Genomic DNA, 24937 nt, shown 5'->3' on the forward strand with positions numbered 1-24937 from the left:
TGGTGAAGGCAGCTAGTTAGTTTTGTTTCTATGGTTACCTCCCCTGCTTGCCGGTGCCACTTCACACAGCTGTTATCTTATTGGTTGCGCTTTGAAAGGTCAGCGGCAATTGAGGTCAAAGTTAAAACCATTTGAACTTTGAGCGCAGTGTTGGTGGAATTTCCAGCTGTGCGTCACTCCAAGGGTAACTTCTGCCTAGTCGGGCGACGAGCTCTGTCCATGGGAGAGTGGTTTTTACACCTGATCATGTGAAGGCAGCTTTAGAACTAAAATCCTTAAAGCTTTACTTATCATAGTTTTATGTGATAATGGATTAAATGACCTTGTGTTATGTAAACTGTGAACAGAGAATTATCACCAGCTCTGCAGTTCCCCTCAGCTCTACAGCGTTCTTACGTCTCCAAGCTCATTGTTTTGGTTTTACTGCATTGAGCAGCAGAATAGACAGATCATTCTTTTGATAATGTTTGCTGTGTAAAAGGTATATTAAACAGCTGGGGGCAGGGACACTAGTCTCTTCATCATGTCCTCTTCCTGCATGCATTATTTCCTGTGAATGGCCTTGTATGTGGATACACAATTTGAATCCCACATGGTCTAGGCGTTCATACTGATGCAATGACAATCTTAAGGATTATAACTTTTGAATAGGCCCATTTTTATAAAACTGTTTATTGAACAAACCATACCGCTCAGCTTCCATCCATTCATCTTCTCATCTGAACAACTGCTGCCCAGTCATCACCATGCTCCTAACTCAGCTTCCTTCATCATCCTCTGTTGATAATTGGAGGAATTTGTTTATGCAGCCAGACTGTCTTCATATTGCATGAACGTTGGTGTATTGTTAGGGGAGGTTATCTAGAGGTGAATAACTCTCTCAAAGGCTCTCCGGCTCTGTGGCTTCACTACTTATACTCAACTTTTTAGATCTCTAAGTAAGCCAGCTTGTTTTGTAATATGAGGAGGATTTGAAAAATAATAGGAAAAATAAATCAGTCTGTCTCCACACACTTGATGCCCCAGCCAATCTTTTCTCTCTCGTCTCTTTTTTCCATTTAGGGTTTCATCAGCTGTCCTGCTGTAGCCCAAAGCCTCTGCAGGTGGTAATGAGGTAGATTGCTTTCCCATTCAGGTTAAGATGCTTGACACAGAGGTTACTGTTCAAATGGATAAGACACAAGTGGAAAAGGGAAATAAGAATCAGGGGAGAGCCGGGGAGATTCATGTCCCTGCACAGAATAAGTATATTAATGTCAAGACAGGCAGGCCGCTGCAACGGAGCACTCAGATCTGCTTTAAAGAGCCTACGAAATGATATTTCGTCAGTGTTATTGGGCTTGGTATATGATAGAGGTTGCATATCTATTGTAAAATGTGCCATATATATATTTTTTATATTTTTCATATATATTTATATATATAATATTGATGTTTTCGTAATAAATCACGATCATAACAGCATAAAAATGACTTCCGCTAACAACAATCTATCGCTGTGCCGAGAGCATCCACTTTGGCAATGTTCGGGCGATGACGTCACAAGTAGAACACAGTGTTCGTCTGCGTTGAAGTACCCATGGATATGCAGACGCTATCATGGATGATATAACTATGGATTACTTTGATGCTGAAGAAAACTTAAAGATGCATAGATTCTCAGGCAAGTTAGAAGGAGCATCTGTTTTAAGTGGATATTTAGACATTTACTAGAGGAAGATAGAGGGAGTAGGATTGTGTCTCACAGCTTAAAAAAAGCTACTGACCGTGTTGTAAATGCAGCAGGGAAGGGCTCTGATTGGATATCCAACTTCCCCCATATCATGTGCTGAAGGTCTCTGGCATAAAGCCACATTGCAAGCAAAAACCTTTGTCACCCAAATGAGATTAGTGTCTTACAGAAATTAAGTTTCAATGACAAAGCTAAGTGCAGAACACCAATTAAATCCCTCATAGTATTCAGAAGAAAGAAAGCGGCCTAGTCATATACATATCTGATTATTTCAGTAGATCTGAAAAGCAGCAGGTTCTCTCCAGTGGTTCATTGCCCCTTGTTTGTTATAGATATGAGAGTTAAGAGCAGCCCTACTAAATACACATGAGAAGAAATGCAAGGCAACATAGTGCAAAATCATTGAAAAGTTTAGGAAAAACACACATTTGAGCCTCATTATTCAATGGATCTATTTGTTTCATTTACATTTATTTTAAGGGTGCTGTTGATGTTTAAACTCTTTAATAGCACACATCATGTGTGAGACGTGTCTACAGCCTTAAACAAAAGCGACAAGGCAACATGCAGAAGGGTTGATGTGATTATGCATTAAAACAGACTTGGCAGCAAAGCCCTCAGGAAATGTCTCCATCGCCCTGCAGATATACTGTATGTAGCAGGCAGCAGTCTGAGGTTGACGGGAACACATGCTCATGAGATGACTGCAAGGCTATTTATAACAGCAACATTGCAACAAAAAACTACTATATGATGCTTATATGGAGTAAACTAAATTGATAACTGAAAGATATGAATCCATTGATATCTATGTATCTGAGTAACAATGTAACAAACAATGTTGGTGTCTGCAGTCTTGATGTTGGCGAGCTGCTACTTCACTAGCTTCTGTAATGTAAAACTATTTCTGAAAAGCTACTGTAAACATTTAATTTGTAAGCATGCAAAAAAACTGCAGCTCGACTGAAATGTTTCTGTAAGGTGTATTTACTGTATATGTCATTGTAACATGTTCCTTTTAACCATTATCTTTAAAAAAAAAAAAAGTAAAAGAAGTAAGATGGTGAGCAATGGAGATTAACAAGTCTCACCTCAACTGCAGTCAGTCAGCCAGTGACTGTCTGTTATAAGATATTGAATACAAAAAATATTCAATTGATTTTTAAAAGTGTACCTAAACATAGAAAATGATATCCTGTTGAGCAAGATTGAACAAGGTCACTTTTGACTTGGTGTATTTCATTGGTAGAAGGTGAAAACGGTACAACTGCAAAAAACAATAAACCCTGTATGATAAAAGCATGCGTGGGGGAACCCATATGGATCTAAGTGTTTTAGCACTACAACTGTTACTCTGTTGGAAGGGGAGATCTTCTGTACTGAGGCTGCCACATGAATATGAATATGAACATACTGCATGTATACACAAACAGCCCATGAACATGTGAGGATGCACACTGTGCGGCTCCCTGCAGTCGCTCTGACTAGCTCCTTGTCACCTTGACAGCTACGAGCCCTCTCGAGAAGAACGTGTCAGTCTGTCAGTTACTGCTCCTCAGTTCTTTATTGAACACTGTGTTTGTTATCACAGTCAATTCTCACTAATGTGTCAAGTTGTTTCGAGGAAATTGGGTCGTAATCCTGGCAATGATTTTATGTCTGTGTGTTATGATGCTCTTTGTGTTTGTGTGTGTATGATTCATTTCCCTTGATGCAGCTACAAAATGAGGAAACACGAAATCCTCAGATATGCCAACTTTAATATTATTGACCAGGGAATGAGAGTTTGCACCTTAACTCATGTCATTTCACTTTTTGTTGGCAGTTGAGCTGACTGCAAAAATTCCAATGACACCATTAAACAGAAACACACACACTAATTACATACAAGACTCACTAACTGACTGTCAAGTGTTTTATTTCAGGTTTTGGATTTGAAAGGTATGAATGTTGTGAGTTCTCGGATAATCAACGCCTCATGAAACTTAAGAATCACAAACTACAGACTGAGGGCTTTCAGATGATGTATGGCCGGAAGTATTTCCTAAGTATATTGACCAACTGAGCAGTTTACAGAACAGAAGCACTCGCCATCCAATCGCCGAAAAATACAATTTCAATGTCAAAAGCAGCATACGTTTTTCTATGGTGTTCCTCAAGGCCTTGGTGTCTTAATGTGGTATTTTGGAGGGATTTAAATATATATAGTTTTTTATCAATTCTCGAGTGGTCAACATCTTTTAATTAGGCACTTAACCCAAACACATGGTTTATTACAGATTTATGACTAAAGGAACTTGACATTCAGTGCAGAGCTGCCTCTCAAATTAATCTTCAGGTTCCCAGCTTTCAGATGATGTACAACACTTCTATGTGGCATTTACTGTTGACCTGCTATCTCCCCTTACTAAATATGACCTATGAGGGTGTCTAAGGGTTAAACAATATTTTGTTAATGAATTTATTAGAAAATAAAATAATTATAATTATCGTAGTTTTAAAATGTGTTTTCATACATTGTCATGTATCTAAAGACTTAAAATGAACACTGTAAGCGGAGTACTTGATTACTATGAGCAGATGATTTAAACAGCATTTCTATAGGAATTATTCTGTCCCAAGCTTTTTGATCCATATAAGCGATTTCCACTGTCACAGAAACTGCCGCCTGTGACTCCAATGCTGTTATGTATAAATTGATTAATGGGCAAGTGTGGACAAAGCCTGGTGGATCACAATCATTTAGAATTACTGACACTGTATGCAAAGTTATCTGAGATCTCTTTCAGCTTCTAACAACTTCTTTCCTTTTGTTGCAGAAACCTGTTAGACATGGACACCTTCTCAAAGTCAGACCCAGGTAACTGCTGCCATTTCCTCATTCATTCTTTAATCAAATTCAACTTTCATATCTGTAATTTCATCTCAGCAGTGAGTTCACATCCACAATGCCATTAAAAGAACTGAATGTGTTCAATTTCATGCAGTGATTATTAAATCAGCACTTCATGCGCCTTATCAGTGCACAGCAAGCACCAGTGAGCAGTAACACAGTGAGCGACTCCCAGTGCATTTACAGACACAATACAGCAGCCCAGTGATGAAAAGCTGTGTCCCAGGGGTCACCTGGCAGACTTTCAATCAAGTTTGTTCCAAATTAGAACAACTGTCCACTGGAGGATGATTGACACTTTATAATTATGAGTATGGCAGCAGTGAGTGGTGGACAACAGAATTTCAGTGAGGAGTGTTACACTTTGAGATGAGGAGAGAAAGAGAGAGAACGAAAAAGCAGAAAAAGAGAGCAAGGAAAGCACAATTGGCAACAACAAAGGTTGACAGAAAATAAATATTGAAATAGATAGAAATTGAAATAAATAGAAACATTTCTACTTGATTGGTGAGATTGAGACAGAGAGAGACATGTAGTTCTTTGTGGAAGACATAATTCACATGGTGTATCATTTAACTATCCTCATCATGGTTGTCACCTGATGACCCTATCATCTTGCCTGCTTCTGCACAGCAAGTGTGTGGCTATGTAAGCTATATATTGAGACCATACCACTGTCTTTGCCTGTTGAAGTCTCTAATCAGTGTGACATTTAATCTAATTCCATTGTATAATATACTTCACTGCTGACATTTTTTTAAACCTGGCTGCTCCTGATCATAGGATCGGGCTGAATGTCTGAGGGTTTGTAGTTGGCATAAGACACCCAATACTTCTCATCCCACATTACCAGCTTTAAAGCTGCAGTAGGCAAAAACTTTCTGCCCAGCCAACCGAATGACTCACCAAACATGCACGTGCACTATGGCTGTTGAAACAGCTGTTTGCAACTGCGGTTCAGAAAGTTGTTTTGCTTTGAGCGATCTCTCTCTACAACCACAAAAAGCTAGCAGGCTAAGAAACCACGTTCTGTCTGTCTGTTGATACCCCCGATAAATGTTTTAGTGCTAACGTTACGCTTAGCTTTTACCGTTAGTGCTACCTTTAACTGTCAACAAGGAATAGGGTAACCTCCACATCACTCTTCAGCCCCTTACTCTTTCTTTATCACTCTCTTGTCTTATTCCTTCTTTTAGCCTGTTTAGCACTGTACACCATTGTAGGTGGTATTGGAAATTGAACACAAATTACCATGGCTATGAACTAGACACAGCGGCTGCATTTGCGCCACGGAACTGTGGTGGAAAGTTTTAATCAAGTCCTTAAACAAATTACCAGTGAAGTCTATACTACTGAAATTAAGATTCTTGAGAAATAAGCTTGTTTTTGGAGTATTTATTCTTTGCAAAGAAGGATCATCAATCTGTCATGAGCCCTCTCCCTGCCTGGTAACACCACTAATTGTTTTCAATTACCTCCACCTGTCTCTGCTCCACCCTCGTTAACTTACCAGCTGCACTGCATTTACTACTCATCATGCCCTGTATAGAAAGCCCTGTTTTTCAGTCCTGCCTGCCTGCAACTCTGACTCCTGATCTCCAGCCCCGGTAAACCCGACTTGCCTTCCGACTACGAGTTTAGAATATCCCTGAACTGTACTACTGCAGTGCCTCATTCGGCCCTGTTGTGTGTGTTTTCAATAAAACCTTGATCTCGAAATTGCGCTCCTGGGTCCTCGTCTGTCTGTCCTGACAGAATGATCTGACCATCATGGACCCAACGCACGCTCAGACCAGCATGCAGGTAGAGACTGAGATGTCTGTCCTACAGCAACTGGAACGCACTGAGGGAGACATCAATCGGATGACCGGCGATATCGCTTCCCTGCTCCAACTCAGCCACCAACAACAACAACAATTTAACCAGCAACAACCACTACTAGCCCACGTCCTGCTGCTACTCACCAATGCGGCCACTCCTGCTTCGTCTGTTCCAGTACCGTCTGCCCTACTCCATCCCGCTGTTGTGTATTCTCCAGCTGTTTCAGGGTCCAACGCTGCAGTTCCGGCAGTACCGCCTCCAGAACCGAGGATTGGCCATCCGGAACGCTTTGACGGTGACCCGAAGCAGATTCGAGCCTTCCTGACCAGCTGCCGAGTGCAGTTCGCATTACAGCCCAGGACCTTCTCGACGGAGGGAGCCAGGGTGGGTTGTGTCACTACCCATCTCACCGGCCGAGCTCGGTTGTGGGAAGCGGCAGAGTTCGACCGGCAGACCCCAGCCTGTGCTTCCTTCAGTGCCTTCGAAGAGGAGATGTTAAAGGTCTTTGACTTAGGTTCAACAACAACCGAAGCATCACAGGCACTGCTGACCACCCGCCAGGGCAATCGGACGGTGGCAGACTTCTCCATAGACTTTCGTACCCTGGCAAGTCGCAGCTCGTGGAACTCCGAGGCACTGGTGCACGCCTTCCTCCACAGCCTGGCGGACTACATTAAAGACGAGCTCGTCTCTCATGAGCAGCCCAAGACACTTGATGACGCCATTGCCCTTGCCGTTCGCATTGATCGGCGTATCCAGACCCGCAGAAGAGAGAGAGGGCGTCTGAGTCAACCAGCCATCCGCATTCGGGGGGAGTCCTCCACGTTCCACCTCCCGCCTGTCAAGCCCGTCAAAAGCCGCAGCTCACCAGGTGTAGGGGAGATCCGGGTGAGCTCAATACATCTTCAGTCTCCCCCCATCTGAAAACCCCTGCCTCAGCTCCGCCTTCGACTTTCCGACACAACTCACACCCTGGCCGCCCTAGTGGATTCTGGAGCCGAAACAAACCTAATGGACACAGAGCTTCGCGCGGCAACTGGGCGTGAGCTGTCAACAACTCACTCCACCCGTTCCTGCACGAGCCCTGGATGGACACCGTCTCGGCACCATCACTCACATCACGGCCCCTGTGACAATTCTGCTGTCAGGAAACCACCAGGAGTCCATCCAGTTCCATCTCCTACCCTCACCCGGCCAACCACTCATCCTTGGATTTCCGTGGCTCCGTCTTCATAACCCCCAACTGGACTGGGAAACAGGCACAATACGTGAGTGGGGGAGGGGCTGCCATCGGACCTGCCTAAAGGGAGCCATCTTGCCAATCGACCGGGGAGCTTCCAGCACCGCCCCTGACATATCCAATGTTCCTGCCTGTTATCACAACTTGAGAGAGGTGTTCAACAAGTCCAAGGCCACGTCTCTGCCACCACACAGACCATATGACTGCGCCATCGACCTTCTGCCTGGCACCACACCCCCGAAGGGCCGTCTCTACTCTCTGTCAGCCCCAGAAAGAAAAGCCATGGAGGACTACATAAACGACTCACTGGCCACCGGCATAATCCGTCCATCATCTTCCCCCGCGGGAGCGGGATTCTTCTTTGTCGGAAAGAAAGATGGCTCTCTCTGTCCGTGCATCGATTACCGGGGCTTGAACGACATTACAGTGAAAAATCGTTATCCTCTACCCCTACTCTCCTCTGCCTTTGAACTGCTGCAAGGGGCCACAGTGTTCACCAAGCTAGACCTGCGGAATGCCTACCATCTGGTGTGGATGAGAGAGGGTGACGAGTGGAAGACTGCGTTCAACACTCCAACAGGACACTACGAATATCTCGTCATCCCGTTCGGTCTCACCAATGCCCCGGAGTGTTCCAGGCGCTGGTAAACGACATCCTCAGAGACATGCTCAATAAGTTTGTTTTCGTTTACCTTGACGACATTTTGATCTTTTCAAAAACTCAGACAGAATACACTCACCATGTCCAAGAGAACTCTCTCTTCGTGAAGGCAGAGAAGTGCGAGTTCCACGCCAAGTCTGTCTCATTCCTGGGTTATGTGGTGACCGAAGGCAGCGTTCAAATGGATCCTGCAAAGGTGTCTGCTGTGGTGTCGTGGCCGGTTCCAGAGACCCGTAAGAAACTGCAGCAGTTCCTGGGGTTCGCCAACTTTTATAGGAGATTCATCCGGGGTTACAGCACAGTGGCAGCACCACTCACTGCGCTGACCAGCGTGAAACAGCCGTTTCAGTGGACAGCAGCCGCTGACAGAGCCTTCAAGACCCTCAAAGATCGTTTCACCTCAGGCCCTATTCTCCAAATGCCTGACACTGGACGGCAGTTTGTGGTGGAGGTGGATGCTTCGGATGTAGAAGTTGGAGCGGTGCGTTCCCAACGAGTAGCAGAGGATGGCAAGATGCACCCCTGTGCCTTTTACTCCCGTAGACTGACTCCAGCAGAATGCAACTACGACATCGGTAACCGCGAGCTACTGGCCGTCAAGCTCGCCCTCGAGGAGTGGCGCCACTGGTTGGAGGGGTCTAAAGTTCCGTTTGTGGTCTGGACAGACCATAAAAACCTGGAGTATATCCAGACAGCCAGGAGGCTGAACTCCCGCCAGCGTCGGTGGTCATTATTCTTCACCCGTTTTAACTTCACGCTCTCCTACCGTCCTGGCTCCCGCAATATCAAGCCCGACGCACTCTCCAGGATGTTTCAGAAGGATGAGGCATCCAATGAGGAGTCGACAACCATCCTCCCAAGCCCCTGTGTTTTTGCTGCCTTGACCTGGGACATTGAGGAGCAGGTCAGAGAAGCCATCCGGAACCAGTCGGGCCCCAGTGCATGCCCCTCTAACCGTCTCTTTGTCCCAGCAGATCTGAGGTCTCAGGTGATTCAGTGGGGGCACGACTCTCGCCTGCCCTGTCACCCCGGAATCACACGCACCCTCCATCTGCTCTCCCAACGTTTCTGGTGGCCGTTGATGAGAAAAGATATCCAGGAGTTTGTTAGAGCTTGCAACCAGCACAAGACCCCCAGTCAGCCCCCAGCTGAGTTACTCCAGCCTCTGCCAGTGCCCATGCGACCCTGGTCCCATATCTCCCTGGACTTCGTTACGGGCCTTCCGCTATCTGAAGGAAACACTGTCGTCCTCACCATCGTTGACCGCTTCAGTAAAATGACCCACTTCGTGCCCCTCCCAAAGCTGCCAACTGCAAAGGAGACCGCCCGGGTGGTCTTGGAACATGTGTTTCGAGTCCATGGTCTGCCCAGGGATATTGTGTCAGACCGAGGCCCTCAATTCTCTGAAGGAATTCTGCAACCTTCTTGGGGCCACCGCCAGTCTGTCATCGGGATTCCACCCACAGTCGAATGGTCAAACGGAGCGCATGAACCAGGAGCTGGAGAAGGCACTGAGTTGTGTGACCTCACGCAACCCCCGTGCTTGGGCCCAACATCTTCTCTGGGTAGAATATGCCCACAACTCACTCACCAGTTCTGCCACCGGACTCTCCCCCTTTCAATGTGTTTATGGATATCAACCACCTCTGTTTACCAGTCAGGAGGGAGATGCTACCTGTCCCTCTGCGCTCGCCTATGCCCGCCGCTGCCGCCGCACATGGGCCCAGGCTCGCGCCACACTCCTGAAGTCCAGTGCAAGCTATGCTATCGGAGCTAACCGTAGGAGGACCCCAGCACCAGTTTACCATGTCGGACAGAAGGTCTGGTTGTCGGCTCGAGATATACCACTGCGGGTGGAGTCGCGGAAACTGGCGCCTCGCTTCATTGGACCCTTTCCCATACAGAGGGTCATCAGCCCTACGGCAGTCCGACTACTGCTACCCAAGACCATGAAGGTACATCCCACCTTCCACGTCTCCAAGCTCAGACCTGTACATGAGAGCCCACTGGTTCCAGCAGCACCACCGCCTCCTCCTCCGCGCTTCCTCGACGGTGGCCCCGTCTACACGGTCCGGCGACTGCTCCGCTCTCGACGAAGGGGTAGGGGCATCCAATATCTGGTGGACTGGGAGGGTTATGGTCCTAAAGAGAGGTCTTGGGTTCCCGCTGGAAGAATTGTGGATCCGGCCCTCATCACTGAATTCCATCGCCAACACCCTGACCAGCCATCTCTCCGATGGGGTCGCCGCAGGGCTTCTTGCCATGTAGATCCACTTCCAGGCCCTGCGGCCCCTGCTCCGGTGTCTAGTCCTGACCCTGAACCTGGTTCTGAGCTGGGGCCCTCGGATGTCGAGTCTTCTGATGGAGACGGTGCCGCTGAGGATATGGACTCTGACCGCTCAGAGGAATTCTGACCCTCCGCCGGCTTCCCCTCCTCTCGCCCGGCTTGGTGGTGTTTCTTGGGGACTTCTGGAGCCGTCCCTTGTCTCTGCTCCACCCTCGTTAACTTACCAGCTGCACTGCATTTACTATATGCCCTGTATAGAAAGCCCTGTTTTTCAGTCCACACTTGTCAGATCATCTGCAAGCCTACATCGGAAATCCTGCCTGCCTGCCTGCCTGCCTGCCTACCTGTCTGCCTGCTTTCAACTCTGACTCCTGATCTGTGATCTGTTACTACTACTCTGATCTCCAGCCCCGGTAAACCCGACTTGCGAGTTTAGAATATCCCTGAAGTGTGTGTGTGTGTGTGTGTGTGTGTGTGTGTGTGTGTGTGTGTGTGTGTGTGTGTGTAACCTTGATCTCGAAATTGCGCTCCTGGGTCCTCGTCTGTCTGTCCTGACACAATCATACTGAGTGCAAGCAGTCTGGGTGCGGAAGGACCCCGATATAAGTGTGTTCATGTATATTACAGACAGTCAGGAGAAGGAGGGGTGGAAGATTGCCACAGTTGACCCAAAAAGTCAGAGTAGAGAAGGGGTGTGTGTGGAGGATTCACACAGTTGCAGGTTTTAGACAAAATAAAACAGTGAGTAGAGAGGGTAGGGGAAGTAGAGTCACCCATTTGGGATAGACACAAGAAGAATATGGTGGAAAGAAATAAAGTTATAGAGATATGCTGTGAAAGACAGAAGTTCATTGAACCAAGTATTAAACAATAACAATTTAACATGGACATATGACATTTTCCATTACAGAACCAAGACACGTAGAACCCGTTTATACAGTTGCTGTAATTGGCTAGTTATGTGCTAGCCAATCTATGTTTGGTTATTTAATGCAGACAGGACCAGTTAAAAAAAAAAAATACATAGAGTTGGGCGCTCACAGACACAGAAAGACACACATTGTTTTGAAAGAACCATTCAATTAAATATTGTTAATGACATGCAAATTTAGTTATTTCAACCAAATATAATAATGGAATAATATTGCCTACTTCAGCGTTCAATGTGTAATTCCGAGCCACCTGCTCCAAAGAAATAGGAGACAGTATTTCACCTATAAACTGGGTCCATATAATCTCTAAACCTAACCAGCTCCAACCCTGCTGGACCTGTGTAACGGCAGCAACAGGGAGTCTGCAGTTCCCCGGTGCTGTGGCTGAACTCCAGCTAACTGCTAACTGAAGCTACGTTGTTTCCCTGGGCTGCAGACAGATATACACTCAGAGAAACAGCTGTGAGGACAGTGGAGCTGTGGAGCTACAGTGACTCACTATCACCTCTAGAGGATAAAGTGGCATTACAGACTGGACGGAGCGCAGCTAGCTGTTGGCATGCTAACTTCAGTAGAGACATCTTTGACATAACATGAACACTGTTACCTCTTCACACTCCGTTCATAATGTTAGTTCATTGTTTTAATGTTTGAAGTTTAAATTCTGGCAACATTGAAGTCAAATCTTTTTATAGTATGTTTAGCAAAGAAATTAACCATTTAATGTCATATGTACTTTACATTGCTGTAATACAAAAAAGAGCAAGCTGGATTGTTTAAATTGTGTTTTTCCTACATTTTGGCCATGCATCTCAAGTCATGTCAAGTCAATGTTATTAATATACCAATTTACACATTTTCCTCAAGAAAACTTACAATCTGTACAGCATACACATGTATCCTACAGTACGTCCAGCATATACAGCATCCTCTATCCTTAGATACTCAAGTTAAAGTTCCCCCCAAAACCCTATAATCAAACTGAACATGTCTATTATTTGCTTTAATAGTTTTCAGTTGCAATATGACATATAGATTCATTTGAAATATCTGCATGCATACTTTTTTTTAAACTGATTTTTTGGGACATTTTTCCTTTAATGGATAGTTAATAGTATAGAGGCAGACATGAAAGTTACATACATCTAGTGATGCACTTTTTTTTATGTTTAACAATAAAATTACATTTACCTCCTTCACTTGATCTCCCCAAATTTTTATGTGCAAGTAACTGCTTTTAATTAACATTTACACCCTTCGAAGTACAAAACAAGTTACTCGGGCAGGTCCTAAAAGTTACTAGAAATTGATAAATGTCTCACCGGCTAGTTTGCATAATCTGCAATTTGCTTGTAATTGTAATGGACGCTGTAGGAGACAGGAATAATGTCATGGGAAGAGACAAAAAGTGTGTAAAAAACACCCTAAAGATATCTAGAACTACAAATGAACTTTCTTCTGTTGCGTCTTGTTTTTGTTTTTTTAAATTGAATGCCATTGAAATAGGCCATCACTTCTCAAAATAAAAAGTTGTTAGATTTGTCACTAGTAGTAGTGTTCCAAGTATCCTGGAACCCTCTTCTTCACAGAGACGTTGATGTACTGGTTCTTCAGGGTGGTGCTCTGTCAGCTGTTGGGGCATTTTCCCTTTATTGGATAGCCAATAGTGAAGAGGCTGACAGGAAACAAGGGGAGAGACAGGCAAATAAATGTCCAGAGCTGGAAACGAACCAGGCAAGTTTGATATGTCAATATCAATATGGCATATGCTGTAAACATTCGGCTACCAGGGCACCCACAAAAATACAGTAGTTCCCTTCTGTTCCCAGTTGGTATTCCAGCTTTGCAAAGCCATTTGTAACTACTTATTATTAGTAATTAACTGGCTAAAACTTGCAAAGTATGTTCCTCAATTTGCCTGATACTGTAAGCCAAGTCAGACATTTTTAATTTGATCAGGGGTTGGTGTCTATTTGCTTTGACTGGCTGAACACACCTGATTCAGTTGACCGGTTTGCGTGTAGGGCAGGAAGAGATCCCCTGTTACAGTAAGAGCCACCAATTAAAGTAACACTAGTCCAGTGACGTGCGGTGAGGTTCATGGTTTCAGAGTCAGATTTACAAATATATAAACCCAATTTATTCCTTATTTAACCCTTATTCACCATTTTCTTCTACTGGTTATTTTTCATATCTCATATCAGCATTCCACACACTTCCACACACACCGGCTCAGAGAGGTATTTGCTCTGCACCCTCCATAGCCTTTTTAGTCTGATGCTTTGATAAATGTTAATACAGACTGCACTATTAACAAAATTATATTTTATTTAAGGTCAACATTTAGTTTTTAATTTAAATATTGGTTTTCTCTTGGTCAGATCACATTTTCAATAAAATAGTGGTCTTACCTTTAGGCCTACTTGTAAAATCTTCCATTTTTGTCCGTCAATTGGAGAAAGAAACAAAATTAAACCGTGCTACAGTGCACCTGACTCTGATGTCAGTTAGCAGTAACTTGTTGGCGTTTACTGTCTCTAGTAGAAGAACAGCAGCTACACGAACCTGTGGGCTCATGTGCGCCCTCTTCAGTGATGCTTCACCTGGTGTTTTTTCACTGTGGTTTTATGTCACATCAGAAAGACTAAATATTTTACACACATACATTAACTGGACTATGGAAAGTCAGGACGCATAATAAAAGTGTCTGTAAACATTATATTGGCGACAGAGAGATAGCAACAGGCGCGCGCCAAATGCATGCGCTCAACCTAGTTTGCAAGGGATTGCGCAATCCGAGGGAAGGCTCAGCTCGTCGCTGCCTCAGCTCGCATCTCTCCTGTATCTGAATAGAGAATACGCAAATTCAGTGATTTTGACTATAAAAACTATCAAAATTATTGGAATCATACAGAAAATGCAGTTATAGCACAGACCAGTGGACAAATATACATTTATATTTATTGTTATTTGTTTTTTTTACTTTTCATGACGACGGGGGAGGCTATATAAATACATTTGACTTGATCTGGTTCATGGACTCCAGCTTTCTCATCTTGTTTAACAATCAGTATTTAGGATATATCTACTATGAAGCCGAAAACCTTACGCAAGCTTTCTGATTTGTTATGCATGTGCGAGAAAAAAGGTAAATGTCAACTGTGATGAATTGAACAGCAGTCATTTCAGAGAGTTTTTTGGGATTAAATAGAGTTACAGGCAGGCAGAAATGAGATTTTCTACTCTGGCTATCAATCAGGATTAAGCTGATGTTCATTCATGATCTGAATTCCAGTAGCCATTACACGAAAGATTCTGAGATCTCTGGTTTATGTCCTGCTACTTAACTTGGTTTTATGATTAACACCATCTTTGCACATCATTTCATTGGTTTTGTTCCCTTACATGCCTATACCATCCCTAGACAACAATGTGGGGATATTATTCAGCGATAAAATGATAATGTAGCAATTGAAAGAGCAGAAAGAAACTTCTCTGCAGATTTTGGACAGAATATGCTTCTGGGTTTAGTTAGGGAGGGACAGTAAGGTTATCAGATACACATCCTGCACACATCAGTCAGCAGGCCACGGATCCTTTATTGATATATCCAATAGATTAGTCTTTCTTTCTGAGCTTGGTGGATGTGGGGGACCATGATTGAGGGTAATGATTGTGTCAGAGTGGTCCTAAACTTCAAACCTTCCTCCCCACTGGGGCAGAGAGGGAAGCTGGACTAGCTGTGACCACACTGCCCCCTCAGCTCTTTCATGTCACTGGTTCTATCTAAACCAGGCATCCGGCCACAACAGGACGGTATGTTGTAGACAGGATATGTCCTGATGATGTCACGCAGCATCCAAGCATGTAGGTAGCTGATCCACACATTTAGGTAGCTGATCCACGCATATAGGTAGCTGACATTCTGAGGTAGAATGGTAACATTCTGCATTGATTCTTTACAATTTGACTGACTGACCTAACTATGTGTTGTTGTAACTGTGTTGTCACATGCTGTCTAATTGGTGGCACATAGCAGAAATATACACTATATATCGTCAGAAAAACAATGTTAATGTCATGTTATTAAATACACAGTTGACCCATTAATTGCTCAGTGTCCTAAAATTAACACACATTCACAATGTGTGCTGCTAATAATACTTTTAATGTAAAATAGGTAAAGAGATTTAATGTTAGTATTCAGACAAAGAAATGCTTCCACTAACTCAAAGTAAATGCTGCACTTATCAATATCTTAAATGAAAGCAGTCAGTGTGGTGACGGACTCACAGAAAATGATCACTGTAGTTCCCCTCAGCACAGTATTTTGGTGTTAGGGCCCTCAACTGTTATGGTTCAGTGTCAGCACTCTCATTAACCTCACTTCCAGCTGCAGCAGGCTGCTGATGAGCCCACAGTACAGTATGTTACTTCCCCATCACCAAACAGCACTCAGACATATTTAGGGACTAACTGGTGAAACTAACAGTGAAACATTTAGCAGCAAAAGAACAGCCATTTCCCTCAGGAGCTGTTGGAGACCAAAAAAGAGCAACAACGAGCATGAATATTATATATTACATTCAGACAACCTGACAGCCCAACTAGACAGCCGTGGGGCGTCTGGGATGACAATTATTAGTCATCGACGAGATCAGTCCTACAGAATCTTCTCGCGAAATCATGAGATTCCGAGTGACTAAGAACTCTGGCGGTCATCCAGGATTCATAGAACCGTAGTTACATACGTAACTTTTGTTCTATTATATCCTTACTGACCGCCAGAAGCAATGCTTATGACTTATAACAACAAAGTCGCGAGGAATCCCGAGTACCTACCTCATAACGGTGGCGCAGAGGGACTCTGCAGAAGATCCATGCCTAACGGATACACCTGGAGAATGTGCTCGGTGATGCCCATGTGGCCGCAGCACATATGTCCTCCAAGGGCACACCTCTCAGGGTTGCCCAATATGTGGAGACATTCCTGGTAGAGTGGCACTTTACTCTGGGCGGCAGAGAACGGTCATTCGCTCTGTATGCATAGGAAATTACATCCACGATCCAGTGGGACAGGCGCTGCTTCGAGAGAGCGTAGCACAGGAGGGCTTCTCTTCGTCGTACTCATTAAATTGAGTGGCTGAAGCTGCCATCGAGACAATATCCTCCTCAGGAATTAAGTTAGCCCTGGTTGGAGTGGGTGCAGCAGCACTCTCCGTACCACCACCAGAATGGAGAGCCAGGAGGAGTGAACTCATCTGGGCCAGCTCGGTAGACAGCAGGTCCATTGTTTCCCCTACTGTTGTTTTCAACTCACTTTTCACATTGAACAGGTGCTCTTTTATTAAATAAACTAAATGCTTATGTTATTTATGTGCACGTTTCAGTGTGTGCTCTTTAATTTGAGCATTCACATTCTCTCCCCCGCTCTGTTTTGCGAAGGGCGGGGCTTCGCACCCGACACACACACACACACACACACACACACACAAAGTGGGGCAAAGGTCATGGCCGTCTCCTGGTTGAAGAGGAGCCATACAGGTGTTGCAGCCGGGAGAGCTAAACATGGCGATCATGCAGTAGAAACAAACTCACCAGTTGCTGAGGGCTGCTGCGAGAGCACTCCTTGTAGTTCTAGAACCAGGCCAGGGAGCAGTATATGCAATGAAAGGGGAGGAGAGCACTCCCGTCACTGATGCTGTTTGTAGGTTAGGGTTAGCCAGAGCACAATGCTAACTTGTAGAAACGCCACGCCAGGGAGCAATATATGCAGTGAGAGGGGAGAAGAGCGCTCCCTTCACTGATGCCGTTTGTAGGTTAGCATGAGCTAGAACACACTGCTAACTTGTAGAAAACCAGCGTCGGAGCTACCGTACGCCCACAGTTGAAATGACGGCAAGCTCCTGCTAGCGGTCCACCAGTTAGATTTGAGTGAGAGCACTCCACTAACTGAAATGAAAAACTCAAAATGCTCAGAGAGTACTCGCCTTTGTCTTAGCGAGAAGAAATTAAGGACTGATCTCGTCGATGACACCGGATCTTATACATGACCGGGGTCATCCGAGGTCACACGTGACTTTGTTGATACAAATATTCAACCTCCGAATGCGCGAGACGGAACGTATTCAGTGTTAAGCACTGCCTCTGGCGGTCAGTAAGGATAAAATAAAACTGTACCTGGCACCTCCTCCCTGATTACCTCTGACCAATTTTAATAGGTCAATAACAAATGTGAACGCTATATTTTAGGAAGACTTCCTAAATCAGCTGGGACTTATGAGCTCAACACTATGGTGTTTTTGTATTAAATGAACCCATAACTTTGAGCCAACTCACCTATGAAGTTTACTCATAATCCTGTAATCAGTAATAATCCAAAAAATGAAAATATGTCAGTAAAAATATATCCATCTTGAACATCGTCACATTGGTAAAAGCCCATGAACAGCTGTTACAATCTTTGAAATCAGCTGATCGATGCGTTTATTTTGACGATACTACTCGGTAATAAAGGGTAGGAAAAAGCTGAAGAACTTGGAGCTTAAATGTCGAATCAAAACAGCAATCTCCTGGTGTAATCTATATTTTTATTTAACGCAATAAGTCAAACAAAGAAAATATTCTCAGCTGAGGACACATTTCGCGTCGCCGTTTCCATAGACCGCATGGCTCAAAAAGCCCCATCGTTGCGTCTCACGGCTCCGCTCCAGGTGTGTCCCGAGAGTCGTAAAACATGCGGCTACCTAGAAGGAGTAGGCGTTGACCTTCTCCTCATTGGTCCCAGTTTGGCGCCTACACGCTCCTCCGTCAGCAGTCAGGAAGTAATGGTTTGTTGACCTGTTCTCTTAAAGGGGAAGTGTCCCTATTATGTTTGTAATACTCTCAGTGCAGAAAATACATAATAACAGAGAAACATATTCGTAGTGTAGATATATATATATATTGATTGAGGTAAACAAATACATACGATAGTCTTTCCAATATGGATTAATTTACCTGACAATTCCCCCTTTACACACCATTTATGGTGTGTATAATCTCCAGTAAATATAAGGCACCGAGTGGTGTACAAATTCATCATATGGTATACAAGAATACATTCATAGTGCACTTGTTTTTATTCCAGTCATAAAAATACCTTCTGTATAAAACCAAAGAACTTCATTTGTTATTCCAGCATAAAGACAATTAGCTTCAGTATAATAAAAAACACTTCCAGTAAAAGACAGTAAATATTAGTAAACTTTTAATGTCTGTATAAGATTGTAATATCTGTATACGACTGAGAGACTGTAACTACAATAAAGTCAGTGGCTTCGGTATGGCACCAAAGAACACTTTGTAGAGTTATTCACACGAAATCATCTTCCTCCTGGCTGTCGTGTTCCTGCTCTATATCATAGTCTATGAGTACCCCACTGTTTGATGCCAGCTCTTTGCTGAGTCGGTCAAGTCCTTTCAAAGCTCTGGTAAAAGATCCATCAGGGGCTGTGTTATTTGGGATGAAAGTACAACACAGAGCCAAACAATTTGCAGACACCCCCTTTTTCAGCTAGCAACATGTCTAATGCAATTCCGTTCTGTAATCAGGCTAGTTCTATCAAATTGCATAAATCTATGGAGAGGGGCTGATACTCGTGTACATTTGTTTTGTGATTGTGGAATCAATCAATCTCGTCATGCGGCTTCTAATTTATGGTATATAACAACATCCACATACAGTAAGTATTCAGAATCAGAATAATCTTTCTTGTCATGTAGGTTTTCACCTACAAAGAATTTGCTCTGGGTTAGCTGGTACATGAATATAAAAAATGCATAAATATTTACAAAATATAAATCGGTGGAGATAATGTACAAATTAATATTGATATAGCTATTAATGCTGAAGATACCAGTGACATGAGAACTCTCCATCTCCCGGACCGTCTTTCCATAGCATCACCAGACTAATTCTCTACCCCTGAATTCTCTGCTAATTCTTTATATAATGTTGTCAATCTTTGTAAGGCTCTAGTAACTGATCTCTTTGAAACAGTATTATTTGATATAATTGATGATCCAAACATGGCACACACACACCTCCTTTCTCTGCTAGGAGCATGTCTAAAGACATTCTATCATGTCAATAAGCTGGAAGCTGCTTGTTGTTCAGCTTGTCCCTTAACGGCATCCCTTGTAATAATTAATAAACCTCTGTTAGATGCAATGAATGTAATTAATCCACATTCTTATTAGTAGTTGCCCATCATAAAAACAATGAGTCAAAACCTGCTCCAATTTGATCTCTGGCACTCCCCGGGGGACTCCTACTGCATCTCTTGTATGCTGTGGAGCTGAAGCTCTCCCCAGGTGCTGTGTTTCTCTTCAGCCGAGTTCAAGCTCACAAGAGTTTGACCTGTTGTGGGCCAAACATAGAAACACTCGACCAGTGTCATCAATGCACATATTTCTGTCTTGTGCTATTGGTTCTGTGAGTTGGAAATCTCTTAATGAGATTTTTGCAAATTGGGCTGAGTGGTTCTGTTACACTGTGCATCATTGTTAACAGACAGGTTTACTCTGTTATTGGTCCGAGTAGTACTGGGACTGGGCTTAAAGCAAGGAGGGGCCTGACTGGTAGACACACACACACACACACACACAAACACACACACACACTATATTTACTGAGCTAGTGGTATACAGTTTGCAGTCAAGCCACATATTCTTCTCCACAGATCCTGTCTCCATGCCTATTCTATTTCTTACTGTAGTAACTTTATATCCTTTCCTACTGACTGCTTGGAGATTGCAGTCTTCTTGTTTTCTACCTTTATCCTAAAGTGTCCTTGTGGACCTGCTCCTAAAACCTCTGCTGCCTAAAACAAACCGTCTCTAATCTCTGGGATGCGATGAAACGATGGTGAGGAATAATGGATCACAATCATTTATTTTCTTACATGTCACTCCTCTCCGTGGCGCAGCTGTGCTCCTCTGCCCACCTGACCTGTTCTGCATATTGTTAGGGGAGAGGGACAGGTTATTACGTCACAGAAATCAAATTTGATGTGGTTGTGCAGTCTCAGGTGTACAGGCTATACTCACCCTCCTGTGATGACTCTGACCCCCATGTCACAGTCCCCTTCTAAAACTTCGGGTTGTTGAATCTTCACTGATGGTGAGACAAGCGCCCCTATGGGTACCACCTCCCTGTGTAGTCAGACTTCACCACGAAGAGGTCCAGTTTCTGCTTTATGGAGTCAGTGTCTCTCACAGGAGTGGTGATATATTTATGTGTCACCAGGATATATTTTTCTCTCCCTCTTCTTCCTTTCCAAATGGTGGTATATTTCTAAATATGGCTCTGATAGTTTTCCCGGCACAGATAGGGAAACTTGGCATGATTTCCAGTGTTCTTTTATACCATTAGTCTTTCACACTTATTTACATCAACACTGATTATTGTACCCTAAATGTTCTTATTCTGTCTAATGTTTTATGTTTTTGCAGTGCAAGTACTTTGACCTGCAATTCTTACATAAAGCTTATTATTATCATCATTATTATTATTATTATTATTATTATTATTATTATTATTATTATTATTATCATCCTTTACCCACATTACCTTATTTTACAGTTCATTTAGCTGTAAACACTTTAGCTACTGTCATAGCGTCTACTGTATGTGTTGGAAATACTTCAGCTCATTTTATATCGTTAAACTATATTTATTTCCTTCATATTTATTTAGTTCAGAATATCCGTTTCTCGGCATTCGGCCTTTGAATCAAATGCTATGAATATACTCTATTAATATAATACTCAATATAATACTTCAATATAATACTCCCCATTTTGAGACATGGTCAAATACCGTGTCTCAATACACACATTTATATAATCTTCTTGGTAGTACTGAGTTCTTCTCTGGTCAAGTGTTCTTTCGTCAGTCGTCTCTGTCTTGTATGTAATTATTCTTAGTCCAAACGGCTTGTTCTTACTTTAGAGCTGCATTCTGCATCTCTTTCAATATCTCTGTCTTGTGTTCTGGCGTGTTTGTCTTCTCATTTACATATTGTTGTCTACTGAAACTGGATCAGTTCTTATCATATGTGTTGTGCCTTTATATAAAGCAATATACTTTGGTAGCTGTACTGCCTTCAATAAGTCTTCTATTAGAGTGAGTAATATGTTTGTTAGTCAATGTTACCATACCTTTATGCTGTACTTGTTGAGCAAACACATGTTGAACATGCATAGTTACTGTCTGTGTAGATATTTACAACTTTGTCTTTCTTTTATCTGCATGTCTCTGTCAATGCTATCAGTTCTGCTGCTCTGCTGACAGATGATTGGGTAGAGCTTCTGCTTTTAATAAGTCGGTCTGTGTCACTACAGAAATCTTGTCACATTCGGATCCTCTAGGTTACTTTACATGATCCGTTAACAAACATTTCTATCTCTGGTTCCTCTTAGGGAACGTCAGTCAAGTCTGGTCTTGGTGAAGTTCCTTGTCCGTCTGTCGTTTAGTCATGTGATTCTCCGTCCTCAGCTGTTGGAAATAATGTAGATGGATCAAAGTTGTACATTATTCTATAGTCAGATGCGGTTGTGAAAACAAAACTGACACTGCATGTGTCACTGTTAAAGTCAATGGCCTGAATAACACTTGATGCAGAGGCCTGACCTGCCATTGAAGCTGCAGTTACTGCTCATGTGCAGTCAGGCATCGCCTTATCTACTGGGTCTAGTTGTGAAGAGTAGTGAACCACTGGTCTACTCTTATCTCCATGGTTCTGTGTTAATACTAATGTCATGAAGTCTGCTGTTTAAATAAAAGGCTTCTTATAGTCTGGTATTTCTAAAACAGATGAGTTTACCAAAACTTTATTTTCTTAAATAATTTGTCAGCTGTTTCATTCCCTATTATCTTACAAACTCTCTTCACCATATTTCTTCCTCATGACATTTACGATCGGACCCTCAGGAGCTTCTAGCTCCCTACACTGTTTAGACTAAACTCTCAGAAGATTCTATCTCCCTACTATTCGTCTGTCGACGATTATAGTCTTTCACAAAATGTCATGAGGTTTGAATATTTTTGGGAGAGGTGGGAACGGACAGCCATCCAAGAGGAAATCACGCCGGCCTTTTACAGAGGGATACAAAGAAGCCGTGACCGTGTGTGTTAAATGAGTTATGCTGACACTTCTTGACTAAAGTCTTTTATTATTATTTATTATTCTGAACGTAATCTATCATTAGCTGGTATTTTGCGGCTCTGTTCTGTTCTAATCATTTCTGTCTGCTCCAGAATTACACAAAAAGTCTACATATCTGTCATCCACACACTTATTAAACATGTTTTCTCAAAAACATATAAGAGACAGTTTTCTACACTTTACAATTCAGCCTCCTTTAATTGACTATGATAGTGTGTGTGAATGCAGATATACAACCTGGTTCCGGAAGTGTGGATCCCCGTTGCTTGGGAGTCATGTTCTCTTGTCAGTCCTTTTTCTCACGTCAGTCCTTTTTCTCACGTCCGGTCTACAGTCTGGGGTTCTGGTTTCACCTTTTTCTTCTCTTTAGCTTTCCTCAATTCAATTGGATTTTAATTGTAATTTACCAATTTGTCTGCTGGTGCACGGTTTTAAATTTAGGTGCGCTTTAATTGCCGTCCTACAGGAGGTGGAGGTGTTTAAATTTTGTAAAGTTTCTATAAACTTTTAGTTGTAGTCTCAATTTTGTCCACCAGAGGCATTTAGCTATCAACCGGATGTGGGTTTTTTAAATTCCCCCCGGATGAAGAAGGATAGAAAATGGAGGTTTCTTTGTTCTAAATTTTCTCTCCTTCCAGTTTGGAGAAAACTCGCATTTTTGGTTTTAATCACTCGGTCACTACATCACTTATGCATTTTATTTCCACCCAAAATGCTCCAGCATAAGACTCAAGGTTTAGTTTATCACAATTTACTTTCACATGCCTCGTAACCATAAGTAGGCGGAATTAGCGACCCAGCATCACGTGGCCACCGTTCGCTGGTCCTAATCTCTGAGGCCTTTCACAAAAACGTCTCCTTCTTTCACGTTTTTCCAACTTAAAACTACTTTACATACACTCCACGGTTCTCTTTGATTTCACAACCGTCCCCCAGTCAGTTTGAACAGTTTTCACCCGTTCTACAAACTCCAATGCATTAGCTAAATATCAACGCTAGCTTAGCCTCGCCTTAGGCCTGCTTTAGTCACACTTTACTCACAACAATACAACAATACACAAATCTTTACATGTTTTACACTATGCTTGCCGCAAAGAAGATGATATACAACATCTGAGACTATGAGGCGATCGTCATCGGTTCTCACGTAATTCAGGATTATAATCACTATCCTTCTTTGGTAAACAACACTAGCTTCTAATGCTAGGCTTCCCAGAAGTCTTTCAATTAAACTATTCCTATCTGCCTTCCAAAGGACTTTTTTAACATTAAACTAACTAAGCTTTCTTAGCTACCTTCCAAAGGTGTTTTCGTATTAAACTACATTCAATGCAAGCTTACCATAAGCTTTATCCGGTACCAGCCCGGACACCCCCAGGGATTTGGTTGATTAAATATAAGTTCTCCTAGAACTCTAACCAGACTATGCTGGAGCTCTCCAAAAGCTTTTCATACATATCGTTAACATCATTAATATCTTCGATGCTTGCTCTTATCGCTTGTATTTCAACATTCAGGATTGCTTTTTATCGTTTAACAGCAGTTGTATTAGCTATGACCGTCGAACATTGTTGCTGGCATTCATTAATAAGTTTTCCTAGTCTACCTGCAGTGAATATTTGTTTTTAACCGGTGTTCACCCTCACCTGATCTTTTGCACGTGCAATGAATACCAGTCAACGATGCTCGGCGATCGTTCTTCACTTCTCCTTTCGGGATGCCCACCCAGGGACGCCAATTAAAGGGTAGGAAAAAGCTGAAGAACTCGGAGCTTAAATGTCGAATCAAAACAGCAATCTCCTGGTGTAATCTATATTTTTATTTAACGCAATAAGTCAAACAAAGAAAATATTCTCAGCTGAGGACACATTTCGCGTCGCCGTTTCCATAGACCGCATGGCTCAAAAAGCCCCATCGTTGCGGTCTCACGGCTCCGCTCCAGGTGTGTCCCGAGAGTCGTAAAACATGCGGCTACCTAGAAGGAGTAGGCGTTGACCTTCTCCTCATTGGTCCCAGTTTGGCGCCTACACGCTCCTCCGTCAGCAGTCAGGAAGTAATGGTTTGTTGACCTGTTCTCTTAAAGGGGAAGTGTCCCCTATTATGTTTGTAATACTCTCAGTGCAGAAAATACATAATAACAGAGAAACATATTCGTAGTGTA

The 24937-nt window shown here is 43.1% G+C and overlaps 1 protein-coding gene across 2 annotated transcripts in view; it reads left to right on the forward strand.

The window, feature by feature from the left end:
• LOC115008002 (copine-9-like) overlaps positions 1-24937 on the forward strand; it is a 170984-nt gene that overhangs the window by 7274 nt on the left and 138773 nt on the right. For both annotated transcript variants that reach the window (XM_029431214.1, XM_029431215.1), the window contains exon 2: positions 4552-4592. In XM_029431214.1, coding sequence (XP_029287074.1) covers positions 4552-4592 — 41 coding nt within the window. The remainder of the gene's footprint in view (positions 1-4551; positions 4593-24937) is intronic.

This window comes from Cottoperca gobio, chromosome 5, assembly GCF_900634415.1.
Source record: "Cottoperca gobio chromosome 5, fCotGob3.1, whole genome shotgun sequence".
In the NCBI taxonomy this organism is placed as follows: domain Eukaryota; kingdom Metazoa; phylum Chordata; class Actinopteri; order Perciformes; family Bovichtidae; genus Cottoperca; species Cottoperca gobio.